The following is a 24,139-nucleotide window of genomic DNA, read 5'->3' on the forward strand; positions in this document are numbered from 1 at the left end:
ACCTTGCTTCACTTAATTCATATAAGAATTATAAACAAATTTCTACAACTTGTATATGCTTCAGGCATTTAAAATTCTCCAGAAATTTTCATATAATTTTGTCAAGTAATTCATATAGGCTGTGACAACATCTATTTCTATTTAAATATGTGACATCTTACGGTGTCCGGACGTGAAGTCCAATAAGCTTTACGCTTACCAAGATGTGTCATTTCACTTGATAATAATTTCTACGTTAGCATGCTTTAATAGACGTAGAATTTAGATCCTCATGGTCTTTTACAATATTGCGCTATATTGTACCAAAGATATCATCGACGATATATCATTTGTATCGGTTCGCAATGTGACATAACTTATTAAGATCTCATCACTTCCATTATTTTTAGGTACCTAAACCTCTCATGAGGTTTCATGAAGTGTTATGTCGTAGGCTCTTCAAGAGCACATTGCCTCCTTAAAATGATCATTAATCATTTGCTCCTCTTTCTTTTTCAATGATTATTGCGTTTGGAACCGATTAGTTACCACGCTTCATACATGTCGTAGACTCGTCCTTCGGGGACATGAATTTAATAGGAGCATTTTGCGGTACCGAAATTAGAAATTAATTTTGGGTCAACAAATGCTTCTAGCATTTGAGTTGAATTATCCTTTAAATGAGGATCATACTAATGATAATTCATAACATATTCCTCAGCTGCTTATTCTCTCCCCCTTATGTTAGAAAAACTAACATATATCCCATCTTCTTGGGGGAATCCATCTTTGTGCATCATGGTAGATTAATTAATCATTTACCACACATAAAAAACTGTTAGATGGAAATATTTGGTTCCTAACCCTGAACCAATTGTGAGGGGAGAATTTATCATAATTTATTGGTCTGAAGCATACAAGTGATGCTGTATAAAATGGATCATATCTCAGACTAGCACATGAAGCTTTGTTCTCATTAGCAATGGTTTAGCTATTTATCGGAGGCATTCAATGCCAAACCAGCTTTGATATAAACCAACATTAACAAGATGAATTATCTTGATTACATAATCTGAAAATTGTGCTCTCAACTCAATTATTTTGAGCAAGTAACTTTGCATATGTCAAACTACGGGTTGACAATAAACACACATGTGACCGTCTTATCGATGCATCTTTTTAAGACATCACATAAAAGGTGAACGGGCCCATATTCACCTTTTATATTTTTTCAGAATTTAGGGAATTCAACCCCAACATTAGCCAGTATAATCAACTTATCATGAGAACAAGCAACAAAAATAGTTCCTTGAAGAATCTTCTAGTTCTTCAATATATGTCAAATACTCAATTTGCACATCAATTTTGAATCGGGATAGCCAAACCGCTCATGTCAACTAATAAAATTATCTATACTAGTAAACTTCAGGTTTACCATGCCATGTGCTATTTGTTTTAGTAAGCTTCTGGTTTACTATGACATGAATTATTTTTGTACCAATAAACTTCTAGTTTATTGTGGCATGCAATTCATCATGCTTATATTTGTAGTACAAATCGGGTAACCTTTCATATTCATATTTCTTTTCCACTATGACATTTTGAAATATTTAGTCCTCCAATCATTTAAATCTTCAATATGATAACCATTTACTTTAGTAAACTTCGGGTTTACTACTTGTATTTCGACCATAACAACTTTGGAGATAGGATGAATGCCATAATAATAAATAAACTCTTCAGGAGCTTTCAATTTATTTTTCATAATTAGATGTTTTGGACACTACTGGTGTCATGATTCTTGTATATAAACAATTAGGTTCTTCTAGACCTTGATTATTACTTTTGTACTACCAAATATTGCTTAGACACTGCAGGTGTCTAGAAAGAGAATTTGATTAGATATTTCTGATGTCAAGAAAGAAAACAGTAAGCGAGTGGACATTTAGAAATAATAAATTCATAATTGAATTTTAATCTAAACTTGCTTTGAGAGTTATCCATATCTTCAAATGAAATGACGTACGCAAAGTAAAACAAATACACATTAAATATTAGTACTATTAGAAAGTACAAAGTAAAAACTAAGTAATATAACAAACCAATGGTTATTCTGATGAAAACCAATACAGGCATGTGATATCAAATGGACTAATGAATATAGTACAGTTTACACGCACAAATGCAAAACATTCTTTGGCTGTGAATATACACCATAAACACATAGTGATAGCCATAAAATAAAAATGCACAGAGACTATAAAACTTATAAAGAAATGGTTTAAGATATATTTCACAGCTTCCCTCCCATAATTTCGTAATGGTCTAATTAACAAAGTGATGGACACTTCCACGTCATACACTTAAATTTTCAAGTACTTATTTTCATCAAATAGAATTACATCCATCTTGATAAATTTTCATCAATATGATAAAAAATATTGACTAATTAATAAATCCTACTAGGATACAATTATTCACTTTTCTAACTTTAAAAGATTTGCATACATATAGTACTTTTTAAAGAGAATCCTTTTATGATGTATCGAAGACTTATTATAATAATATTAATTTAATGAAATTGGGTAGTGACCCATATCTCCTTATACCAGAACAAAGGATGAAAACACAGAAATTATGGTTCTTATTAATGTATCTAGTGCATATGCGGTTTTGGCTCAATCCAAAACAACAGTACGTACTACTCGTGGTTTACACGTATATTCGACAAACAAATAATAGCTGTGCACTTGGTTTTGACATATTATTAAGAATATGCACTACATGACATATTGGTGTACTTCCTCGAGAGAAAAATATATAAATTGTTATTTCCTTCGGGAAAATTAAAAACATATAGTAGAAAACATTCAACAAGATCTGTCATCTTTTGCCTTAAAATAAAATTGACCAAGATGTTTCTACGTACGACAAATACGTGAAACAATGACTTTATACCACAAAATAACATTTATATTCTTTGTTATTTTATCTCTTCAGGAGGTGTTGTGGTATTTCTTCATTCACTTCGGGGAATGAACCTGATCACTTAGATGCGCTTTATACAGGATTTTCAATAGCTCCTTTTTTTTTTCAACCACAAGAAGATATTGCGTCAAATTATTTCTCATATATCTTACAACTTCTTTCTGCTTCAGGAGAAAATTTCAAAGTTTTACTTCTTAAGGAGTAATGCAAAGTTTAACCACTCGAGAATAAAGTTAGAAGTTCTACCAACTTCGGGGGTAAATTTAAGAGTTCATTACTTCAGGAGCAAATTTCAAAGTCTTACTACTTCGGGAGTAAACTTCAGATTTACTACTCCAAGTGTAAATTTTAGAATCTTACTACTTCGGGAGTAAACTTCAGATTTACTACGAGTAAGGAAATTCAGAATATTTCTTCTCGATTCTTCTACCTCTTCTGGAGGTGAGGCGTATTATTTTCACAAGAAAAAACATGTATGTATTTATATTCTTTACTAAATATCATCACATTGATCACTTCAAGGATTGGATTTGTATTTGTAATATTATCAAAAGTTCTCATTCTTCAGGAATGGAACAAAATTATCTTTACGTGTTCTGAGCATATCATGATAGCTTAATACCTCTTTTAAGATGTTGCTACTTCAGGGGCAAATCGAGTCATGTGTATAATGTAGAGAATTCTTCTCTAATATATCTTCAATTACAATTACAAATTTATAAAATATTACGACTGATGGTGGCCAGAATTTATGTGACATTCGCCACCATAATAACTCAAAACAATTTATTTATGCCAACTGGAAAAACACGACTTGCATATATCAAATAAAAATCTGCAACATTTTAAAAGGTCTTCCATTGGCTCTTTGTCAAGAATGCTTCACAGCATATTTATCATTATATCAAAGGAAAAACCATGTTTAAGTAAGTGGGATAAGATTATCCATACGTATACATGTATTAGAACATTAAGTAGCAAAAGAGTATATATACAACACCTTAACAACGATTGATCTTGATTGAGACAATCATCCACCAAATTAGAGACTCGTGCTGATAACGTGTTATAAAATAATAAAGCAAGCAAGAAGAATATTGTGGAGAAAGAGAGAAGAGGGGAGAGTTCTTATTTCTCTTGAAGGGATTAATTTACAATGAAGGAGAACCTCTATATTTATAGGGAAAAAGTGACTTGATCCCAAAGTCACTAACCCTAATATTTCTCCTAAAGATAGACATCCATAATAATAAATAATATTTATAACAACACTTTTATAGTCATACATTGTTACTCACTCCATTTCAAAATAAGTGGTGTTTTGACTTTTTCATTTATTTCAAAATAATAGGTGTTTTACAAAATCAAGAAGACATTAATTTTTTTCTTTCCATTTTTCCCTTATTTAAAGGATGGAGTTTTACATAACCAAATAACCATCAAAGAGCTACTCCTTTTTCAAAACATTTGATTGAGGTTAACTTGGTAAAAACACTTTTACTTTCTACGAGTGAGTAGTTTGCTTAAGGAGGTGCCCAAGTTAAAAACACCACTTATTATAAAATGGAGGGAGCATATGAGTATGTAAGATCACAAGTTCTAATACTCCCTTTATTCCCTTTTAAGTGATTTTCTAGGTTTTTTTAAAGAAAAAATCTGGCTCAAAAGAAGTAACTCTTTTAAGAAACCGGGAAACTATCGATTCTTTTTCTCCAAAATTACCTTTTTTCTAATAAATGATTGAATAAATTTCTAAAAAGTCTTTACAATTTCTATGAGTAAATTTGCTAAGAGATAAAGGTTAATATAGTAAATAATATTCTTAATTAGTGTTTCAAAGTAGCTTTATTAGTGCACTAGCTACTTCCTCTGTTTATTTTTTATTATCTCTTATACTAAAGATGAAATTTTCTTTTTTACTTGTCCTTTTTAGTAAATCAAAATATATTTATTATTCTCTTTCACTATATCATTATTATAATCATTAAATAACTCCATAAAGTACTAAGTCAAACTTAAATTTTCAAAGTATAACTAGTAATTAGGGTAATTTAGTAAAACAAACCCCAATAAATAATTTCTTAAAAATAGTGTCAAGTCAATAACGGACAAGAAAGATAGAACAGAGAGAGTAAAAAATCAAAAAAAAAAAAAAAACTGGAGGGAGTAGTATTTTTATATTTATTAGAAGTCTTTCTTACGTATTAAAGTTCATGTCCAGACATATATCTCATATAAAACCAAATGGATGGAATACTTCATTGATTAGATCACACCTAGTTCCATTTATAAAAGTCGAATTTAATTATTTTAAAAAGAACGATTCAGATTTTGACAATAAATTTTGATGTGTTAGAAATTGGAAAAGAAATACGGTGAAGTGAACATTTCAAACTCAAAGACAATGAAAGAACTATTTAAGAAAAGCATGGCTACTCATTAAATAGTACGTAGGTCCAAATTAAAATAAATTGAATGAGCATGTTTAAGGTTTTTTTTTTTGGGAAAAGGACGCTCTGTGTCCACTCAGCCAAATTAATCCCACATTTAACTCTCTTTGTTTGAGTTTAATTCCACTAGGTGTCCGTTTGGCCCAAAATAGTGCCAAAAAATGGCGGTACTCAAAATAATGTCATACTTACTACATGCAATGAAAATGCTTAAAAAAAAAGACTTTTATATACATATGTTGGAATTATATATACACTTTATATACAAGAATTATACATTTTATATACATATCTTTGGAATTAATCATACATTTATTATAAATAAATTATATATTAATTATACATTTATTAAACACATATTATGCAATAATGATATGATATATTTTTTTTACATATAAAATAGTGATACATATTATATACCACAATGATACGGTTTCTATAATACATTTTTTGTATGTATGGTACACTTTCTATACAAGACTGATACAGTTTATATACACATGCTGGAATTATATATACACTTTCTATACAAAAATGATACAATTTTCTATTCTATACAGGGCAGTTGCACTGTGCTGATACACATTATATACACAAATGATACATATTATATACAAAAATGATACATACCTTAGTGATTCATATTTTATACAGTTTCTATACATTACAGATAGGTATTGATACATATTTTATACACAAATTCCACATATTATATATAAAAATCGCCTCAAACATTTTTGTATTTGGATTTTTATTTGAAAATTGTCTTATTTAAGTTTTGGCTAATAAATGGGATTAGTTTAGTGGGTATAATTTGGGTTTAGAAGTACTATGGCCACCGGGTGGGATTATTTATGGCCGACCGGCCATTTATGCCCTTTTACCCTTTTTTTTTTGTTTTGTTTTGTTTGTGCGCGCGCGTATGTGTTTGTGTGTATGTGGAGTGCGCGCGGGGGGGGGGGGGGGGGAGGGGGGGAGGGGATGTTGAATACAAAAGGTATTGATAAGCCACGAAGAAGGAAAATTGAATACTACGTAACAGAAAGAGGTAAGATAAACTTACAAACTTACCTCCTAAGTTTAGTTTGTTAGGCAGTGTATAGACTAATTTAGAATGAATTGGATTCATTCCTCTTGACTCGAATAATGAGTACATATATTAAAAATACGGAAAAGTGCCTAAAATACCCTTAAACTATTAGATTTGGTGTAAAAATACCCTTCATCCACCTTTGGAGCCTAAAATATCCCTGACGTTAACCTTTGGAGCCTAAAATACCCCTGGCATTAACCTTTGGGGCCTAAATTACCCTTATTTTTAATGGACTCATTTCAAGACCTAATTAACAATTTCATTTATTACGTGGCAGCTTCTCATTGGCTAATAAAATAATTAACTTAAACTAATTAATCTCCCATGTAACCCGATCCAACTAATAAAACCTACCCGCCCAATTAAATCTCCTTTTATCCATATGAAAAGAAACCCTCGAGCCCATTCAACTAATAAGCCCGATCCTCAAATGGTGACGACATTTGGATAGTGTGTCATACCCCAACATTGGGGTGTGGCCGGCACCTGGCACCCGAAGGGCCGAGCGAACCAACTGTGATATCTAAACTCTGTAACGTGAATCATAGGCCGACAAGGCCGCTGAATAACAATAGTAAAAAGTATATCATAACAACCTGTAAGCAGAAAAGGCCCAATAATACATATATGCATTACAAGGGCCAACAAGGCCACAACCAAGAAAGACAACTAGTCAGAAGGCCGGCAAGGCCAACCACAATACCTGAACACTGACTAATAGTCGGTAGGCCTCGAAGAGCACTAATATGCATCAACTGGTCGGGACAGTGGCCCCAACGTACCCATAGCTATACTCTCTCTATATATATGCATGCATCCTATTTAATGACTCTGACCAGCAACTCCGGAGAATGGAGTGCGAACATCCCTGCTGAACTTTGGTATCCTACTGAGAAAGGTACAACAATCCGTCTACCGTACCTGTGGGCATGATCACAGCGCACAAAATGCGTTAGTATGAAAGATGTACCGAGTATGTAAGGCAGTAAGCATAAACATAACATAAGCATAAGAGATACAGATAACTTGGGAAAAGATGTAGAGACAACCTGAAACTCTGAACGAGGCCACTGAGGGCGACCATAATCATGACATAAATGTAAATGCATGCCCGTAAAATCATTCCTCACTGTGGAGGCATATATCATATCATATAACAATAATAAATCCCTCTGTGGGGTGAGCTCATCATCATAACATCATCTCTGCCCAACTGATCAGTGGCAATGCACAGCTACGTGCCTACCCGGCCTCCTACAACACGACTCGGTAAAGAAAGAAATACATCTAGGTACACAGCTACGTGCCTACCCGCCCGCCTACAACACGGCTCGGTAAAGAAAGAAACATGTCTAGGTGCACATGTAAGTGCCTACCCGGCCGACTATAGCGCGGCTCGGTAATGAAAATAAATAAATAAATATATATATATATATATATATAAATGCAATAAAAGACTGACCTCAGAAGAAATATCATGGAAAGAGTCGGGGTGACCTATCGTCGTTATCCTCCGACTATCATTATTTTCGCTACGTTCTTTAGCTTTCAATCAAGAAGACCATAAATGTAAAGAATATGAAATATACTTGATACGGATTACACGTGAGGTAAAGATCAACTCAATGATTGGAAATACAACTGCCTCAACTTTGACGAGAAGAGTACCATAATGAACATCATTCTTCAATTGACAAACAATAGATACGAACTGCGGGAAAGTATTCCCATATAAGCTATTCATGAGAAGAAATGATCTTAACTATTTCGGAATGTGGTTGATACAAGTTAACGGAAGGTCGTTCAATCGTTAACCAAAAGAGATATGGAACCATAGAAAGTACTTTGACACAAGTCATATATGAAGTAGAGATTAGCTCTATCATTATTGAACGTGGTCGACACAAGTTAACGGAAATAACATTTCGATGAAAGCTCATTTGAATTCTAGTCATGCCAAGAAGAGAAGAGAAAGCTGTCACGACCCAACCCCGTGGGCCGCGACTGGTGTCCTAACTGGACACCCATACGTACATACGTAACAAACCAGGCACACCGTATAACTAATTCCTTTCGGGCATACATAAATTCATACAAATACGAAGTACATCGCACGAACATACATATACATATATACATTCATTAACCTGTACAGAAGCCGTTAGGGCTTTCATATTAAGCAGATTTACTCAGATTGCGGACTCGTACTTACTTACCAGAATCGTAATAACCCACAACCCACAGACATGTCTACAGGCCTCTAATCTACAGAACAGAATCAGAAGACGGGACAGGGCCCCGCCGTACCCAAATAAGCATATGTACAAGCAGACAAATAACAAGAAGTATATACCAAAAATATCGACTCCGATCAAAAGGAGCACTCTCCGATAACAGCGAACGGGGTACCCTAAGCGGTGGCGTATCTCGAGGCGCGTCGTACTCGCGGGCATGTAGCGCGACCCCCGAAGAACGGGGGGTCGGTGCGGAAAATGTACCGAGTATGTAAAGCGGAACGAAGAACGAGCATAATCGTAATCAAGGACAAGTACGGAAGTATAACCGCGAACCAAAATCGAATCGAAATACAAAAGGTATACCCTGTCCGAGACCTCAGGAAAACATGATGTCAAAAGATAAGTAATGCATATCAAATCATGTAATGTCATATAAACATGTATCGTGTCCCGGCCCTTTGATAAGGGACTCGGTAGGTAGAACTATGCATAACAAAATCATGTATCGTGTGTGCGGATGACGTGTCCGGCTACTTTATTAAGGGACTCGGTAATATGGAATCATACCTGTCGGGATCAAATATCATGTATACATAACGTGTCCGCCCTCTCTTGCGGGTCTCGGTGAATAATAATCATGTGCCATCCTGGCCACCATCCCCGTATCATCACATCACAAGCATACAAATAACGTGTCCCGGCCCGCAAGTACGAGGGACTCGGTGAATAGTGCAAAGAAGTCGCACGAGAACATGTCCTGGCCCGGGCTCAGTGAAGAGACATATCATAACTTGCACGAACGGAGTAATGCAGAAACATGTGCAGATAAGACCAGACTCAATAATCAAATCAAATGATAAATCATAACACGTACCTTTCAAATGTCGCGACAGATTATGTCAAAATAGCACTTTCGAGAGTGTTCGTTCGTATCAAACATATATCACAGGATTCAACAGAATATTCAGAATGATCATGTTTCTCAGACAGAATGATTCACATGACAGATCGTTTCAAAGAAGTCAGACGTCAGTCATAGTATACATGTATGTTCTTTTTGGGGATGGCACAATTACTTACGTCGAATCATGTTTCTAGGATCATAACGCATATCAGAATATATTATCGATTCGTCATATTTACCATTTGACAACAGTACAATTATCAAAGATTCTTTTAGGCATTGTATAGAAATAAATCATTTAAAACCGTAGTAAGAGGTCTCGGATTACGCGGGCCCACCTCGGGTCAAATCGAGGCGGCGGGCATAAGTTATGGATCTTAGACTTTATGAAATCATTTATAAGCGTTTGGGACAATCCAGGTCCATTTGGGAAGGTTTCGTACATATAAACCATGTTGACAACAATTTGTGAGGGAACAGGTTCACTCTTACTGAAGGATTTGGCGCTATTTTCAATCTTGGATTATGGGACGCAGAAGTGCAATCAAGGCTCGCTTTCAAGCCTATTACACTCAGAACATGCCAAAGAAGGATAGGAAAGGCTTTACATACCTTCGATATGCCTTACGCTTGTCCAATCTTAATTCCCGTTTCGCCAAAAATCTGCAAATGGTCATCTTTACCAGTTACTATTCATGCAAGTTAACATTTCAACTTTAGTTAAGTATTTGGCTACCGAAATTTCGGCGCACTCCTATAGATGTGACACCCTCGAGATTCAACTCGGCTCAAAACAACCAACATCAACCAACAACAACATCAAGAACATCAACCACCACAATATAATACAATATAACCTATTTAGTCATTTTTCCAACATAAAGTTATAACCCTCATTCCAACCTCGCGTTTCCAACTCAAATCCAATATTTTCACATTCATTATTCGTCAAAATCATTACAATACCATTCGGAAACATATCATAACATTTCTACAATATATACACAAGATATACAAATTATGCCAATTTTCCACCAAAGTCATAACTTATTCAATTCTTCCGATCTTTAACATATAAGTTCATAACACATTTCCATCTTCCAAATTCATCAACATTACTCACAATTTGCACCTTAAGCACTTCATTTTCATAATTTCATAAAATCATGCTAAGACAACATAGGTTCCTATATTCCATTTCAAGGCGAACTTACATCATTTAACCTTCATTTACATTACAAGAATCACAACAACATAACTAACATATTAAACAACATTAAACCATTTCCATTTCATCACCTTACACCCCACGGCCAAACTCCATAATTCCAACCTCAACTAAATTCTTTCAACTTCCATTGCCAATGTAATTTCCATCATAACCATAGCTAGAATACAACATAAAATTCAACTCACCATAGCCACGCACATGCACACCTACACGGTCACCACACAACACACACATCACACGGTTTTGCACACTACCAATCACCATCCATGATTTCCATTCAATTCCACACATGATAACATATATATAAACTTCCATAACATGCAAGAATTCATCAAATTCTTACCTTTTCCAATAGGTTTCTCCTTGCCAATACAAGCACTTTCTTGACTTGAAAATTATACCACGTTGACGAGCGTCTTGCACTTGTTAGGAATTCAAGAAGAACAAGATTTTTAGATGCAAGTTGATGGACTTGAATTTTTTTTTTTTCCTTTTTGATATTCGGCCGAATGGCCTTCAAATGGTTGGTCTTTCTCTTGTTTGATTTTTCTTGAAGCTTCTTGAAGGTGAGCACATGCATATATACTCTCTTAATTAAACATCACATGATCATCACATGATCAATTAAAAAAAATGGACTTGGGCCATTCTTGTAATACATGGCCGGCCACCTTATGGTTTGGGCCTCAATTTTTCTTCTTTTTTTTTTTTGAGCCCAACTCGTAGTAGTTCTCGTTTTATAATTCCCGAAACAAATTTTCAAAATTCCAAATTTGCCCTTAGGCCTTCCCCGACATCTTTACGCCAATATGTTTCCATGAACAACATAGATATGTCAATTAAGATCAAAAATATTAACTTATGACATACGAGTCACAATTGTTTCAAATTTTCCGAATAGGCGAAAACGCCGGATATAACAAAAGCCCTACATACCTCGTCGATTGGAGTTACACATTTCCATAAGCTTCGAACACTTTATAACTGACTTCCTACAAGATACGAACAATTCGAGATCAACTTTGAGCATATAGCCAATAAAAATCTTCATTTAGGCATTTTATCGAGCAATTCGTAGGCACGAGTTTGTAAGCTCTTTTGTAGTGTAGCTTCTTGTAAAACACTACCAAAAACCTACTTTTATACTCCTACTTACTACCATGATTAAATCCATACCATCATAACTCCAAACAATACAACAAACCCAACACAAATAGCTCAACAATTTAGCCATGTCCATGGAAGCTTCAAGTTTTAACCATAACTTATTCATGTGGGATTTTCCCTCCATTTTCTTAGGTTTAAACACTTATAAAGCTTAAAAAGAGGAGAAAGGGATCAAAACATACCTCGAACTATGCAAATCACTCCAAACTATAAATTGCTTCTTGATGAAGTTTCCTTCCAAAGATCGAATTAGCGAGAATTTACCGATTCCAAGATCACTACCTTGTTCCTTGTGTTAGACTTGTATAATTTGCCCTTTGATTATCTTGTGTTTGATGGGGAAGTATTTAAGGATGAATTCTAGGGTTTGGAGGTCTTAGGAAGAGGAAAAATAATAGACAAGTCGTGGAAGGGGTGACTATATATACAAAGACAGCTTTGACCACCGACTATGTCCATTGTTCCCGCGGCAGTTTATGTCCTTGGACAAAAATGCAAATTTCTCTCTACTCTAATGTCGTATTGACGAACGATAAAATTCGCTGGAAACTAGACTCATAGAAATTCGATTTGATGGGTGGATCATCCCGTAACTCCAAGTATATTGAGAGAAAAGCTCCGAGACATCTGACCCAAATTTCAGTGAAATTTACAAACTTAACTTGCGACGCCCTTTGTCGACTTTCGTATTACAACTCGTTTGACTTCCAAACTTAACAAGAGACCATTATACAATTCAAATACTTCATATCATTACTTGCTTATCATATGGAGCACTCCTAATCTCACCCAAAAGCACAAGTTATCGCATTCCCAACTTGCCGACTTTTGACGAAACTCATGCTTCTTTGATTCGTTCACCCTCCAAATCTTCCGCCACTTACTAATATTATTTATAGACTCTTGTAACCATTTTTATTAATAAACTCAATCCCTTTTATCCTCAACATAATTTCTTTTTGAACTTACGTCGACTAACTCATGATGCGATTTTAATGTGCGAAAATCCGAGGTGTAACATGGTGATTCAACCAATACGTGAAACACTGAAAGAAACGAACCATGAAACAGAAATACACTGTTTCTATTTTATTTTAGTTCAAACTTTCAAAGTAGAATTAGTCAAACACCACCCTGTAAAAGTAATATTCTTTTCTTTTCTTTTTTTTTTTTTTTTTTTTTTTTTTGCATTGCTATATATATGTTGCTTCATAGATTCATGATTCACCAATAAATAACTCAACAAAGGGATCAATTAAATTGATAAACCTTTACGTTAAATTACTTGAAGACTTACCAGAATTTGACTATAGGAGATTTCTTGTTAAAGAAAATTAAAAACGTCACTTTCAGCTGAAATTACGATCTTGAAACACTGTGAGAAACAAACCATGAAACAGAAACACACTGTTTCTTTCAGTGTTTCATGTATTGGTTGAATCACCACTCAAATGTCTGCACCGTTTGAGGGTCGGGCTTATTAGTTGAATGGGTTCGAGGGTTTGTTTTGATATGGATAAAAGGGGATTTAATTGGGCGGGTAGAGCTTATTAGTTGGATCGGGTTAAATGGGGAATTAACTAGTTTAAGTTAATTATTTTATTAACCAATGAAAAGCTGCCACATAATAAATGAAATTGTTAATTGGATTTTGAAATGGGTCCGTTAAAAATAAGGGTATTTTAGGCCCCAAAGGTGAATAGAGGGTATTTTTGCACCAAATTTAATAATTCAAGGGTATTTTAGGCTCTTTTCCGTTAAAAATAAGATCACGCTCATTTTTATTTTTCATTTAAAGTATACTAACTCTTGATCCAGAATTTGCCTATGGCAAGTGGAGAACAAGCTTTATACCATAACTCTAGCCTTTCCTTTACAACTTCTATGTTAGTCCCCGCTTAGAGTACAATTTCATGTGCTTTCTATAATAGAGTAATAAAAAGAAGTGCAGAAGTAAAAAAATATGATAACGTAAAAGTGGAATACACGTGTACAGAGAATAGGTGGCAAACCAAGTAGTAATACTTGTTAAATGAAGTGGACCCACAACTGGAAAAAAAAAATCAAATACAATTGAAATAAGTCCAAATTTAGTGTACAACTCAGACAACTTTTTGTACAATTTGTCAATGCTATGGCTGTCCTCCTTTGCAGCTTTAATTAGCCAGTCTTTAAGGTTTGTATTTTGAAAATAACTTTTAGAAACATTCTAATTGTTATTATATATACCAAGATATACAAAATGTATTTTATGTACCATCACTTTAGTTATCATTAAAAAATGGAGTTTAAAATTTAAAAACATATGATGGAATTAAGTCTTTGAGATGGAAAGAGTCGGACTTTTTTCTCATTGTCATGACAATGAAAGTTGTTCATCGATGTGAAAGGAAAATTAGTAAGAATATGAGGGAAAATTAATATTTTGAAAAATGGAGTTCAAAATTTAAAAACATATGATGAAATTAAGTCTTTGAGATGGAAAGAGTCGGACTTTTGTCTCATTGTCATGACAATGAAAGTTGTTCATCGATGTGAAAAAGAAAATTAGTAAGAATATAAGGAAAAATTAATATTTTGATTCTAGATTTTTTTCTTTTAAATTCTTTAATATCTTATATGTATACCGACAGATTGATATTCATTTCAATTAATTAATTGTTCAGATCCAAACATAAGAACCATTATTATATATATTGGATTTTTTAAAAGCAAAACTAATAAAATATTTTTATTAAATTAATTAAAAAATATATTATAATTTTTTATATTAACAATTATAGATAAAAAGAATTGTTACATAGAAATCAAAATTAGAGAGATATAATAATCAGGGCATGCAAAGGAGAGTAAAATAAGTAAAGTATTGACAAAGAAGGAAAACGGGGATAAAAGTCACTCCATCCCTTCACTTTTACTTGTCGACGTTAAAAAAAAGAAATTTTTGTTCTTCTTATTTTATCACACATTAATTACTTTTTTTCATATCATTTTCTGAGGCTATTGAGACTATACACCAATAAATATGAATATTATGATAAAATATATACTTCATTTATTAATTCTTAAAGAACGTGAAAAGTCAAAAGTGGACAAGTGAAAGTGCATGAAGGGAATAAATAAGTGTAGGAGAATTACAATTGAAGTGCATACATGTATACATGAGAAGAAAATAAATACTCAGTACTATGACATACGTCCAAGTGGGATAAAAAAGTAGTTGGTTAAACTGTACAATTTATATAACTTTTGGTGCAAATTTTCATTGCTATTGTTCGTCCTCTCTCCAATAAATACATTCTAATCAAAATTGACTATTTTCAAGAACATTTATTACTACGGGTAAGATGGGAAAGATGTAATTAATTTTATCTTGATTTTGTAAATGAACAAGTAATTTGGACATATATTTTTAGTGATGTGGCCAAGTAATATAGGAAAAGAAATTTTTGTTCTTATTATTAATTTTACCCTTCACATTAATTACTCATTTTCAAATCATTTTCGAAGGCTATTGAGACTTACACCAATAAATATTAATATTATGGTAAAATATATACTCCCTCCGTCCCATATTACTTGTCACTTTTTCTTTTGCACGCCTCTTAAGAAATCATAAATAAAAGATGTATTTTACTATCTTACCCCTATCTCTCTCCAATAAATACAGTCTAATCAAAATTGACTATTTTCAAGAACATTTATTACTACGGGTAAGATGAGAAAGATGTAATTAATTTTATCTTGATTTTGTAAATGAACAAGTAATTTGGACATATATTTTTAGTGATGTGGCCAAGTAATATAGGAAAAGAAATTTTTGTTCTTATTATTAATTTTACTCTTCACATTAATTACTCATTTTCAAATCATTTTCGAAGGCTATTGAGACTTACACCAATAAATATTAACATTATGGTAAAATATATACTCCCTCCGTCCCATATTACTTGTCACTTTTCCTTTTGCACGCCTCTTAAGAAATCATAAATAAAAGATGTATTTTACTATCTTACCCCTATCTCTCTCCAATAAATACATTCTAATCAAAATTGACTATTTTCAAGAACATTTATTACAAAGGGTAAGATGGGAAAGATTTAATAAATTTTATCTTGGTTTTGTAAATGAACAAGTAATTTGGACGTATATATATTTTAGTAATGTTAAGTACTTCATTTATGAACAAGTAAAAGTTCACAGAGGAAATAAATATGTGTCAAGAGAATTAAAATTGAAGTGCATATGTGTATACATGAAGAGAGAATAAATATTCAGTACTATGACATATGTCCACGTGTATAAAAAAAGTAGTTGGTTAAGAACAAATAAAAGTGCACGGAGAAAATAAATATGTGTCGGAGAATTAAATTTTGGGTGCATACGTGTATACGTGAGGATAGAATAAATATTCAGTACAATGACATATGTCCACGTGGGATAAAAATACAATTTATATAGCTTATGGTACAAGCATTCATTGCGGGTACAATTTTTAAAGCTTTTGGTACAAGCGAATGTTAAATACTTCATTTATGAATAAGTAAAAGTGCATGGAGGAAATAAATATGTGTCAGAGAATTAAAATTAAAGTGCATATATGTATACATGAGGAGAGAATAAATATTCAAAAAGTAATGTTGAGTACTTCATTTATGAAATAAATATGTGTCGGAGAATTAAATTTGAAGTGCATACGTGTATGTATGAGGATAGAATAAATATTTGACTATGACATATGTGTGTGGATAAAGAAATAGTTGGTTAAAGTGTACAATTTATATAGCTTTTGGTACAAGCATTCATTGCGTGTACAATTTTAATGTTAAGTACTTCATTTATGAACAAGTAAAAGTGCACAGAGAAAATAAATATGTGTCAGAGAATTAAAATTGAAGTGCATATGTGTATATATGGGGAGAGAATAAATATTCAAAAAATAATGTTGAGTACTTCATTTACGAACAAATAAAATTGCACGGAGGAAATAAATATGTCGGATAATTAAATTTGAGGTGCATACGTGTATACATGAGGATAGAATAAATATCTAGTACAATGACATATGTCCACGTGAGATAAAAAAGTAATTGGTTAAAGTGTACAATTTATATAGCTTATAGTACAAGCATTCATTGCGGGTACATTTTTTAAAGTTTTTGGTACAAGCAGGGTAGCTGTGTTCGTACCCCACCGCACTTATATATATTAGAAAAAAATAAAATAATATAAAAATGCATCTTTTGTTTTTCTTTTCTTTTCCTTCCTTGGTCACCATCTTCATAGCGAAACGCTTAAAAAACCAGATTCAGACTTTTACTAAACATCCCTTTCCATGAATTTCTTGAACTTGTTTTATAAGAAATTGGCGACTATATATTTTAAAATATATACTGGCAGATCATTGGTACTTTTGTCACTTTTAGTAAAAGAGAAAATGTCAAAAAAGAAAGAAAAAGCAATTGTTCATCTTCCTGCTCTAAACATAATATATATAACCAAAAGCCAATAAATTAATTCTCTTCATTTCAAAAGGGCATCCTTTATTAGACAAACAAGTTGCATATGTTAGTCCATATTATTGACTTCAAGTTGCAAATTATTAAAGAAGTCAAGCTTCCGTGTCTATTGCCCGTGTTCATATTTTCCTAATAAAATTGACTTAGTTTAATTTCATTCAATTTCTTCCCAACCTAGCATCTAAAAATCTAGTTGGTAAAGTGAAGATTTTAAGAACCTCTTTCTCTTCGGCCGACCGCTATGTCATATAGTTTTATTAACTTAAAAAATAAAGGTATGTTTGTTTACATATGGTATAAGCAAATCTATATATAAACATACAAAAAAACTTGTGATTGTCGTGCAAAAGTGAGGTTCAACGTACAACTTAAAATAGTCTTTCCACAGGAGAATGGCAGTACCTTAGTAAATTGAAAGTACACTGATTTAATTTAACTTTTCTTCATCATGCGATCAAAGTGATTGTACGTAGCACATATATTTGTGCCTTTGCGTTAGACATACAAGACTGTTGGGGACAGGCTTTATTGTGTTGTTTACTATTATTATTATTATTATTTCGTTGAAAGATATAAGGAGAGAAAAAGGTTGGTGGAAATCTTACAAGGGTACTCCAATTACTTGGTAGATGTGCAAATGCTACAGAAGAATTTATCAACAACCTTTTTCTCTTTTTTCTTTCTTTGGTGGCTTTCCCTATGCTATGCACAGATTTTCCTCAACTGAGGCAGCTTTACAAAAAGATGCAAGAATATTGTGGACAAATTTAGAAATTTGTTCCAACATGGGACATTTTCGTCATCACGTTATTTGGCCGGCAAGATAAACAGAAAAATCACATAAGAGGAAAATATGTATAGCTAAAACTTATGAGAGGGAGTTTAATATTTAGGACAAAGTTAGAGAAGAAAATAATTATTTATCCCACGGTAATTTGTCCTTTATTGATATCGATTCTCAACCTTTTTAATTTTATTACAATCAATAACGCAGAAAACACGTGTTGCTATGCAGCATTATCAAATTAACATCCAACTGGCCTTTTAATAAGCAAAAAATTGTCAACCAACTCTGGTATCGGAGTGCACATATAGACATTGATTTTTTCAATAAAAGAATAATTTAAGTGAACAACAAAACAAAAATGATGTATTTAGAACCCAAAGTACAGATTACAAATCCATATAAGCCGGAACAAGGCAACGCCAGTACTAGTTAGTTAATCGGCCAATAATTTCAATACAAAGAGAAACAAATCGAATCCAAACAAGAAACGAGTCATTCTACCCCACTTTTGCTAGGAAACCATTTTATTATGATGATATAAAATAACATATCTTATCACCTAAAATCCCTCACACACGCACACATACACACATATATTACATATGTGATGTTCATAGAATAATGCACATATCATACATATAAGAAAGCACATTATTAAAGAGAGTGTACCAATAAAGTTTTATAATTAAAAGTGCTTCTTGCTTTGTTTAATTTTCTAATCATATTGAGTCAGTAATAGCAAGTACTAAAAATTTACCCCAACCCTGGGTTTCCACAAATGTAACATTTTGGCTAACTCTAACAGGTATGCCTATTCATCAAATTTCTTATAATACTAGCATATATATATATATATATATATATATATAAGAAAATACATTATTAAAGAGAGTACATATAAGAACAGAAATAAATGGAGTAGTATAACAGGGTAAAGTTAAACCGAAATAAAAAAACAAAAGCAAGTAATGGGAGGAAGAAAGGAACTTTTATTAGAGGGGGAAAAAAAAAAACTTCACCTTAAAATTAGACATCTATCTACATGGGATTTCATTTCACCAACAATTCCCCTCAGAATTAGAAAACATTAAATTAAAAAGTCATTTTTTTTGTTAATCCTCCTCATTTTCACCGTTCTCCTCTGCTTGAACTCTGCTACTATTATGTAAATTACCATTAGGTAATACTTTCCTTGACGACGACGTCGTATTATCAACAAAAGTAGCTGAACTCATCTCCATTTGACAAACCCTAACAGCACCAAACAATTTTTCCGGTAACTCCTCTTCCGTTTGTGCCTCCACTAAAAACCCCATATCGATCGTAACAGACGTTACGTAACCTAACGCCAAATGTAAAATTGCACTAGCAATTGTTGAGCTACCAATGTCAACGTCAATTTCTAAATAATTAGGACCTTTATGGTAATAACAATTTAAAGCTTTACCTAATATACAAGCTGAGTAATTCCCAACTGCTGCTTTAACAATCCATGGACCTTTAACGATCCGGTTCACGATTTTGAACCGGGAGTTACGGTACACGTCATCACCGTTAATGAACCGGTAGAGTGATGAACCCGGTTCGATCGGTTCATCGTTGTTTGTAGCGAAGTAGAAGACCGCACTGTGGTGGTCCCTGCCTGGGACTTGTAGATTAACAGCGATTATGAATGTCTTGAGAGGCGCGTGGGATTTGCGAAGCGCGTGCATGACGCGGTTGTCGGGTCGGGCGAGGACGTGGTCCAGTTTGGAGTTGGATCGGAGCCAGTCGACACCAGCGGGTTGTAAGAGCCACGCGCCGGAGGGTATTTTTGTCTTTTTGGTTAAGTAGTTTGGGCCACGTAGGTTGAATAGGTTTCCTGGGGGTGATGCCCAGCCGTTTTTGCCTTTGTCTAAATCTACATGTTTTAAGGATCCGCCGGCGATGGTTTCTTCACGCCAGTCGCCGCCGTTGTCGGCGGAGCGATTTTGCGTTTGTTTTTGCTTAGTGGAGCACATTTTTTTTTCCGGTACCGCTACTGTTGCGTAATGTGAATGGAGTGTAGTAGTAGTAGTAGCAGTAATGGTAAAATTCTCCGAAAGAGAAAGGGCAATTGAGTACTACTTTTGGGTGTGTTTATATGTGAGGGGAGAAGAACATAAGTGCCCTTGAGTTTCTAAGAAACTACGATAAAGCCCCCTCTTTTTAATGGGATTGACAAATGACAGCTAAGGAAAAGGATGTAGCAAATATTTGCTCAATTGTTTTCCTCTTTCAGCAAAAACTTTTTTCCGGTAGTATTCATTTTGTCCATTTTTACTTGTCCAGTTATTATAATTAAATACCAATTATTACTTATTTATTTTGAAAAATTATGAGATAATTTATTATTTCTTACCTATTTATCCTTATTATTAGTTATTAAATTGAAAACTTCATAAAATTATTAATGATGAATAACTTTTAAAGTATATTCGATTGATTTCAATTATTTTAGATGATTTAAATAATTAAGAATAATATAGTAAATTTGACATATTATTTATTGCACCTTAATCTTAACAGGAGTGTTAAGTCAAGCAGAGACAAGTAAAAATGAACGGAAGAACTAGTACTTTGGAATATATTAATGAAAGGTCCCTCACCTTTATGGCAGCCTGACCGACCAGCCTAGCCTAGAGATTGGAGCATGAGCCATCGGTCGGGGTTGACGTAAGTTGAGGCTTAATTGTGTGGTCCAGGGTCCCGGGTTATTTTGGGAAGAGGTTCAATTTCAACATATCCCATTTAAATTATAAGTTAGGGGTGGTTTGTTTTAAGTTTTAAAAGATCTAATCTCCACATACAAATTATCATAAATTTATAATACAATGTTTTATTAGGATTCGAGGAGGTTTAATTTCCTTATAGAAATAACATTAATTAATACTCCCTCCGTTTCAATTTATATGAACCCATTTGACTGGGCACGACATTTAAGAAAGAGGGAAGACTTTTGAAACTTGTGGTTCAAAATAAGCCTTGAAAATTTGTGTGGCTGTAAATTATTCATAACGTGAATTTGTTTTCAAATTAGGAAAGAGGTCATTCATTTTGGCACGGATTAAAAAATAAATAGGTTCAAACAAATTGAAACAGAGGGAGTATAATATTTGATCACTCCTTTTTTTTTTTTTTTTTTGGGAAAAGGGTCAAAAATACCCCTTTACTTTTGGAGAGGGGTATTTTTGACCCAAATTTGTAATGGAGGATATTTTTAGCCTTTTTCTCAAAGTAGAGGGGCAATTTTGACCTTTTCCCTTCTTTTTTTTCCTCATAATAGTATGTGGATAAGTTACGATTCAAAAAGTTATGTAGTTTTATTTTACCAGAGATTAAATATGGAATAAGAATGTGCATATAAGTGATATATGTACTGAAAATGTTCAAATGTCAAAACTAACATGTTAAAAAGGAAATTCTATTCTGTTTAAAAATAAGTGAATGTGTTAAATTACACATTATATATTATATGTTATCTATCAAACTAAACATCTAATAAGAAATATTCATGTTGACTTGAGAGGGGTTTGAATTTGGTTTATTCAACCCTGGTGTTGTAACTTTTCCCTGGTAATTAATAAAATCGTTTAATTGCCCAAAAAAAAAATATTCACGCATTTTAGAATCCATGCATTACTAATTTCTACTTTTCTAATCTCTGCATCATTAATTCTTGCATTGCTAAGTCCTGCATAACTTCTTGTTTGGTTGTTGGTTAGTAAGTAAACTATTCATGTATTAAAAGCAACATAATTAGTACCATGTTTCGTAGTATTTTAGTTGTTATGTATAAAATTCAGCACACCGAGTACGGTGATTGGTTACCAACTTACAGTCGCACATAACTAATACATTTATAATTTATGTGGAAATCTATGTATTATATTATGCAAAATAGAAGATGGAATAACTAGTACATGCATAACTAAATCCTGTATGACTAATCCCTGCATTTCTAATACATGCATAACTCTAACCATCAACCAAACGATCCTATGGTTCGTTCTTTAACGAGTAGGCTTCTATAGTTTTTAGTTTAATGTAATTTCTTAAAGTTAAAATATAATCTTTGCAAAGTAAATATAAAAAGTAAAGTATTGGATGCACAAATGTGAAAACAAAATCTAAGGTCGATTAATCTTCAATATATTTTTGCATTTTGATTTTCACCTGGCCATTTACAGTCTTATAACATTTGAAATTAAAAGTAAGAAATATTACAACTTACTACACAAAAATAGCAATTGTGTTCTGGCTAATTGTGTGATTTCAAAACTTCCACTTCACATATTGATACTTCATATCAAATTCAGTTCCTCCTACTCCTCTTTTCAGACTTTTCGAAATAGCATATCCTTCTTCTGCCTCCACCCCCCCCCCCCCTGCCCCCGCCCCCCAAAAAAAAAGGCTTATTAGAAACTAAAAGACATTAGAATGACGAAATTGAGACGAAATTTTATTTCAAATAGCAAAAGTACCAAGTATTTTATTAAAAGAAGAAGTAGGAATAAACGGTCTAACATTTTATACTAATTGATGATAACAATGATACGTGGCACTAGCATATTTATTTATATTAAACTTAGTAGCTTCAACGTCTGAGTTTACCTCTGGCTCAACTTCTAAATATTGATAGAACATATCAATTATTTATTCTACATATCTTAATTTTAAAGTAAAACCTAATAAACCATCAATTTAGAAAATAGGTGAAATTGCAAAAAGATTAATTATTTTCATCGAGAGCCCACGGACACAGTGAGCCCCCTGATCAGTCATTTTTTTTTTGGCATTCTTGTCCTGTTCCAGTCACCATCACATAAGATCCTAAACGTTTTTTTCTGAATAAATTTAGTTCTTCCATTAATATTTTTAATAGAAGTGTTCAACACAATTTTCAATTAGAGCTCTAATATTGAAATTACGCTGTTGTCTAAATAAATTAAAAAAACATTTAAATACGAAATAGCCTCAGATCAGCACGAAAAGACAAGTTATTAGTGCACGCTGCTACAGTTTTGTCCCAAATTTGTCTTTTGTCCATTAACATATATCGGGGCAGAACCAATTTGGATAAACTTGTAATTTGATGGAATAATAGGGGCAGAAAAAGAATTTGGGGACGCACGGAAAGTAAAGAGAATCCTTGGTGACGTAGTTTGAGAAATTGTTTGAGTACTCATTGTTTGACTTCAGCGTAATGCAATTCATAGACACGTTGCTAATCGACAGTGACTCCTCGATGTCGGTATCATGGGTGGATTGAATAAAATTTGAGTAGGTTAAAATTAATTTTAATAAGAAAAATTTATGTAAATTGGATTGCATTAATTTTGACCTTAATTTGAGTAGGTCAAAATTAATTTTATTATGATAAGAAAAATTTATGTAAATGTACCTCTTTGGCCATCTAGTCTATCAAACATGGTTGAATAGGAAAACTTACAGAAATGACTATATAATTAGAGCTGTTAACAATTCGTATCTACGTTTTGTGCATTTACATTTCGTAGCTAGTTTTCAGGTGTATTCACGTGTATTTGAATACATTTTTCAGTTATATTCGTAGCTAAATTTTAGACATCCGCATGTGTTTGAGTGTATTTAAATGCATTAGAATACACCGCTACCATATACATATATATATATATATATATATATATATATATATATATATATATATATATATATATATATATAAACAAACAACAAATAAAATAAAAAATTTAATTCATTTGGTCAAACACAGACAAATAAAAA

At 32.9% G+C, this 24,139-nt stretch overlaps 1 protein-coding gene and 1 long non-coding RNA gene across 2 annotated transcripts; both read right to left on the reverse strand.

Annotated features, from left to right (window-relative positions):
• Positions 1-7,047: 7,047 nt before the first annotated feature.
• LOC132069307 (uncharacterized) lies at positions 7,048-13,050 on the reverse strand. The gene is made up of 3 exons (XR_009417736.1): positions 12,232-13,050; positions 11,819-11,874; positions 7,048-7,431 (listed from the first exon to the last, which is right to left on the reverse strand). It is a non-coding gene; the product is annotated as an uncharacterized LOC132069307 (long non-coding RNA).
• A 6,274-nt stretch (positions 13,051-19,324) lies between these two features.
• Positions 19,325-20,397, reverse strand: LOC132029895 (protein ENHANCED DISEASE RESISTANCE 2-like). Its single transcript, XM_059419294.1, has one exon. It carries the CDS (start codon positions 20,353-20,355, stop codon positions 19,468-19,470), a length of 888 nt encoding a protein of 295 aa, XP_059275277.1. The 5' UTR covers positions 20,356-20,397; the 3' UTR covers positions 19,325-19,467.
• Between the last annotated feature and the right edge of the window lie 3,742 nt (positions 20,398-24,139).

This window comes from Lycium ferocissimum, chromosome 9, assembly GCF_029784015.1.
Source record: "Lycium ferocissimum isolate CSIRO_LF1 chromosome 9, AGI_CSIRO_Lferr_CH_V1, whole genome shotgun sequence".
Classification (NCBI taxonomy): Eukaryota; Viridiplantae; Streptophyta; class Magnoliopsida; order Solanales; family Solanaceae; genus Lycium; species Lycium ferocissimum.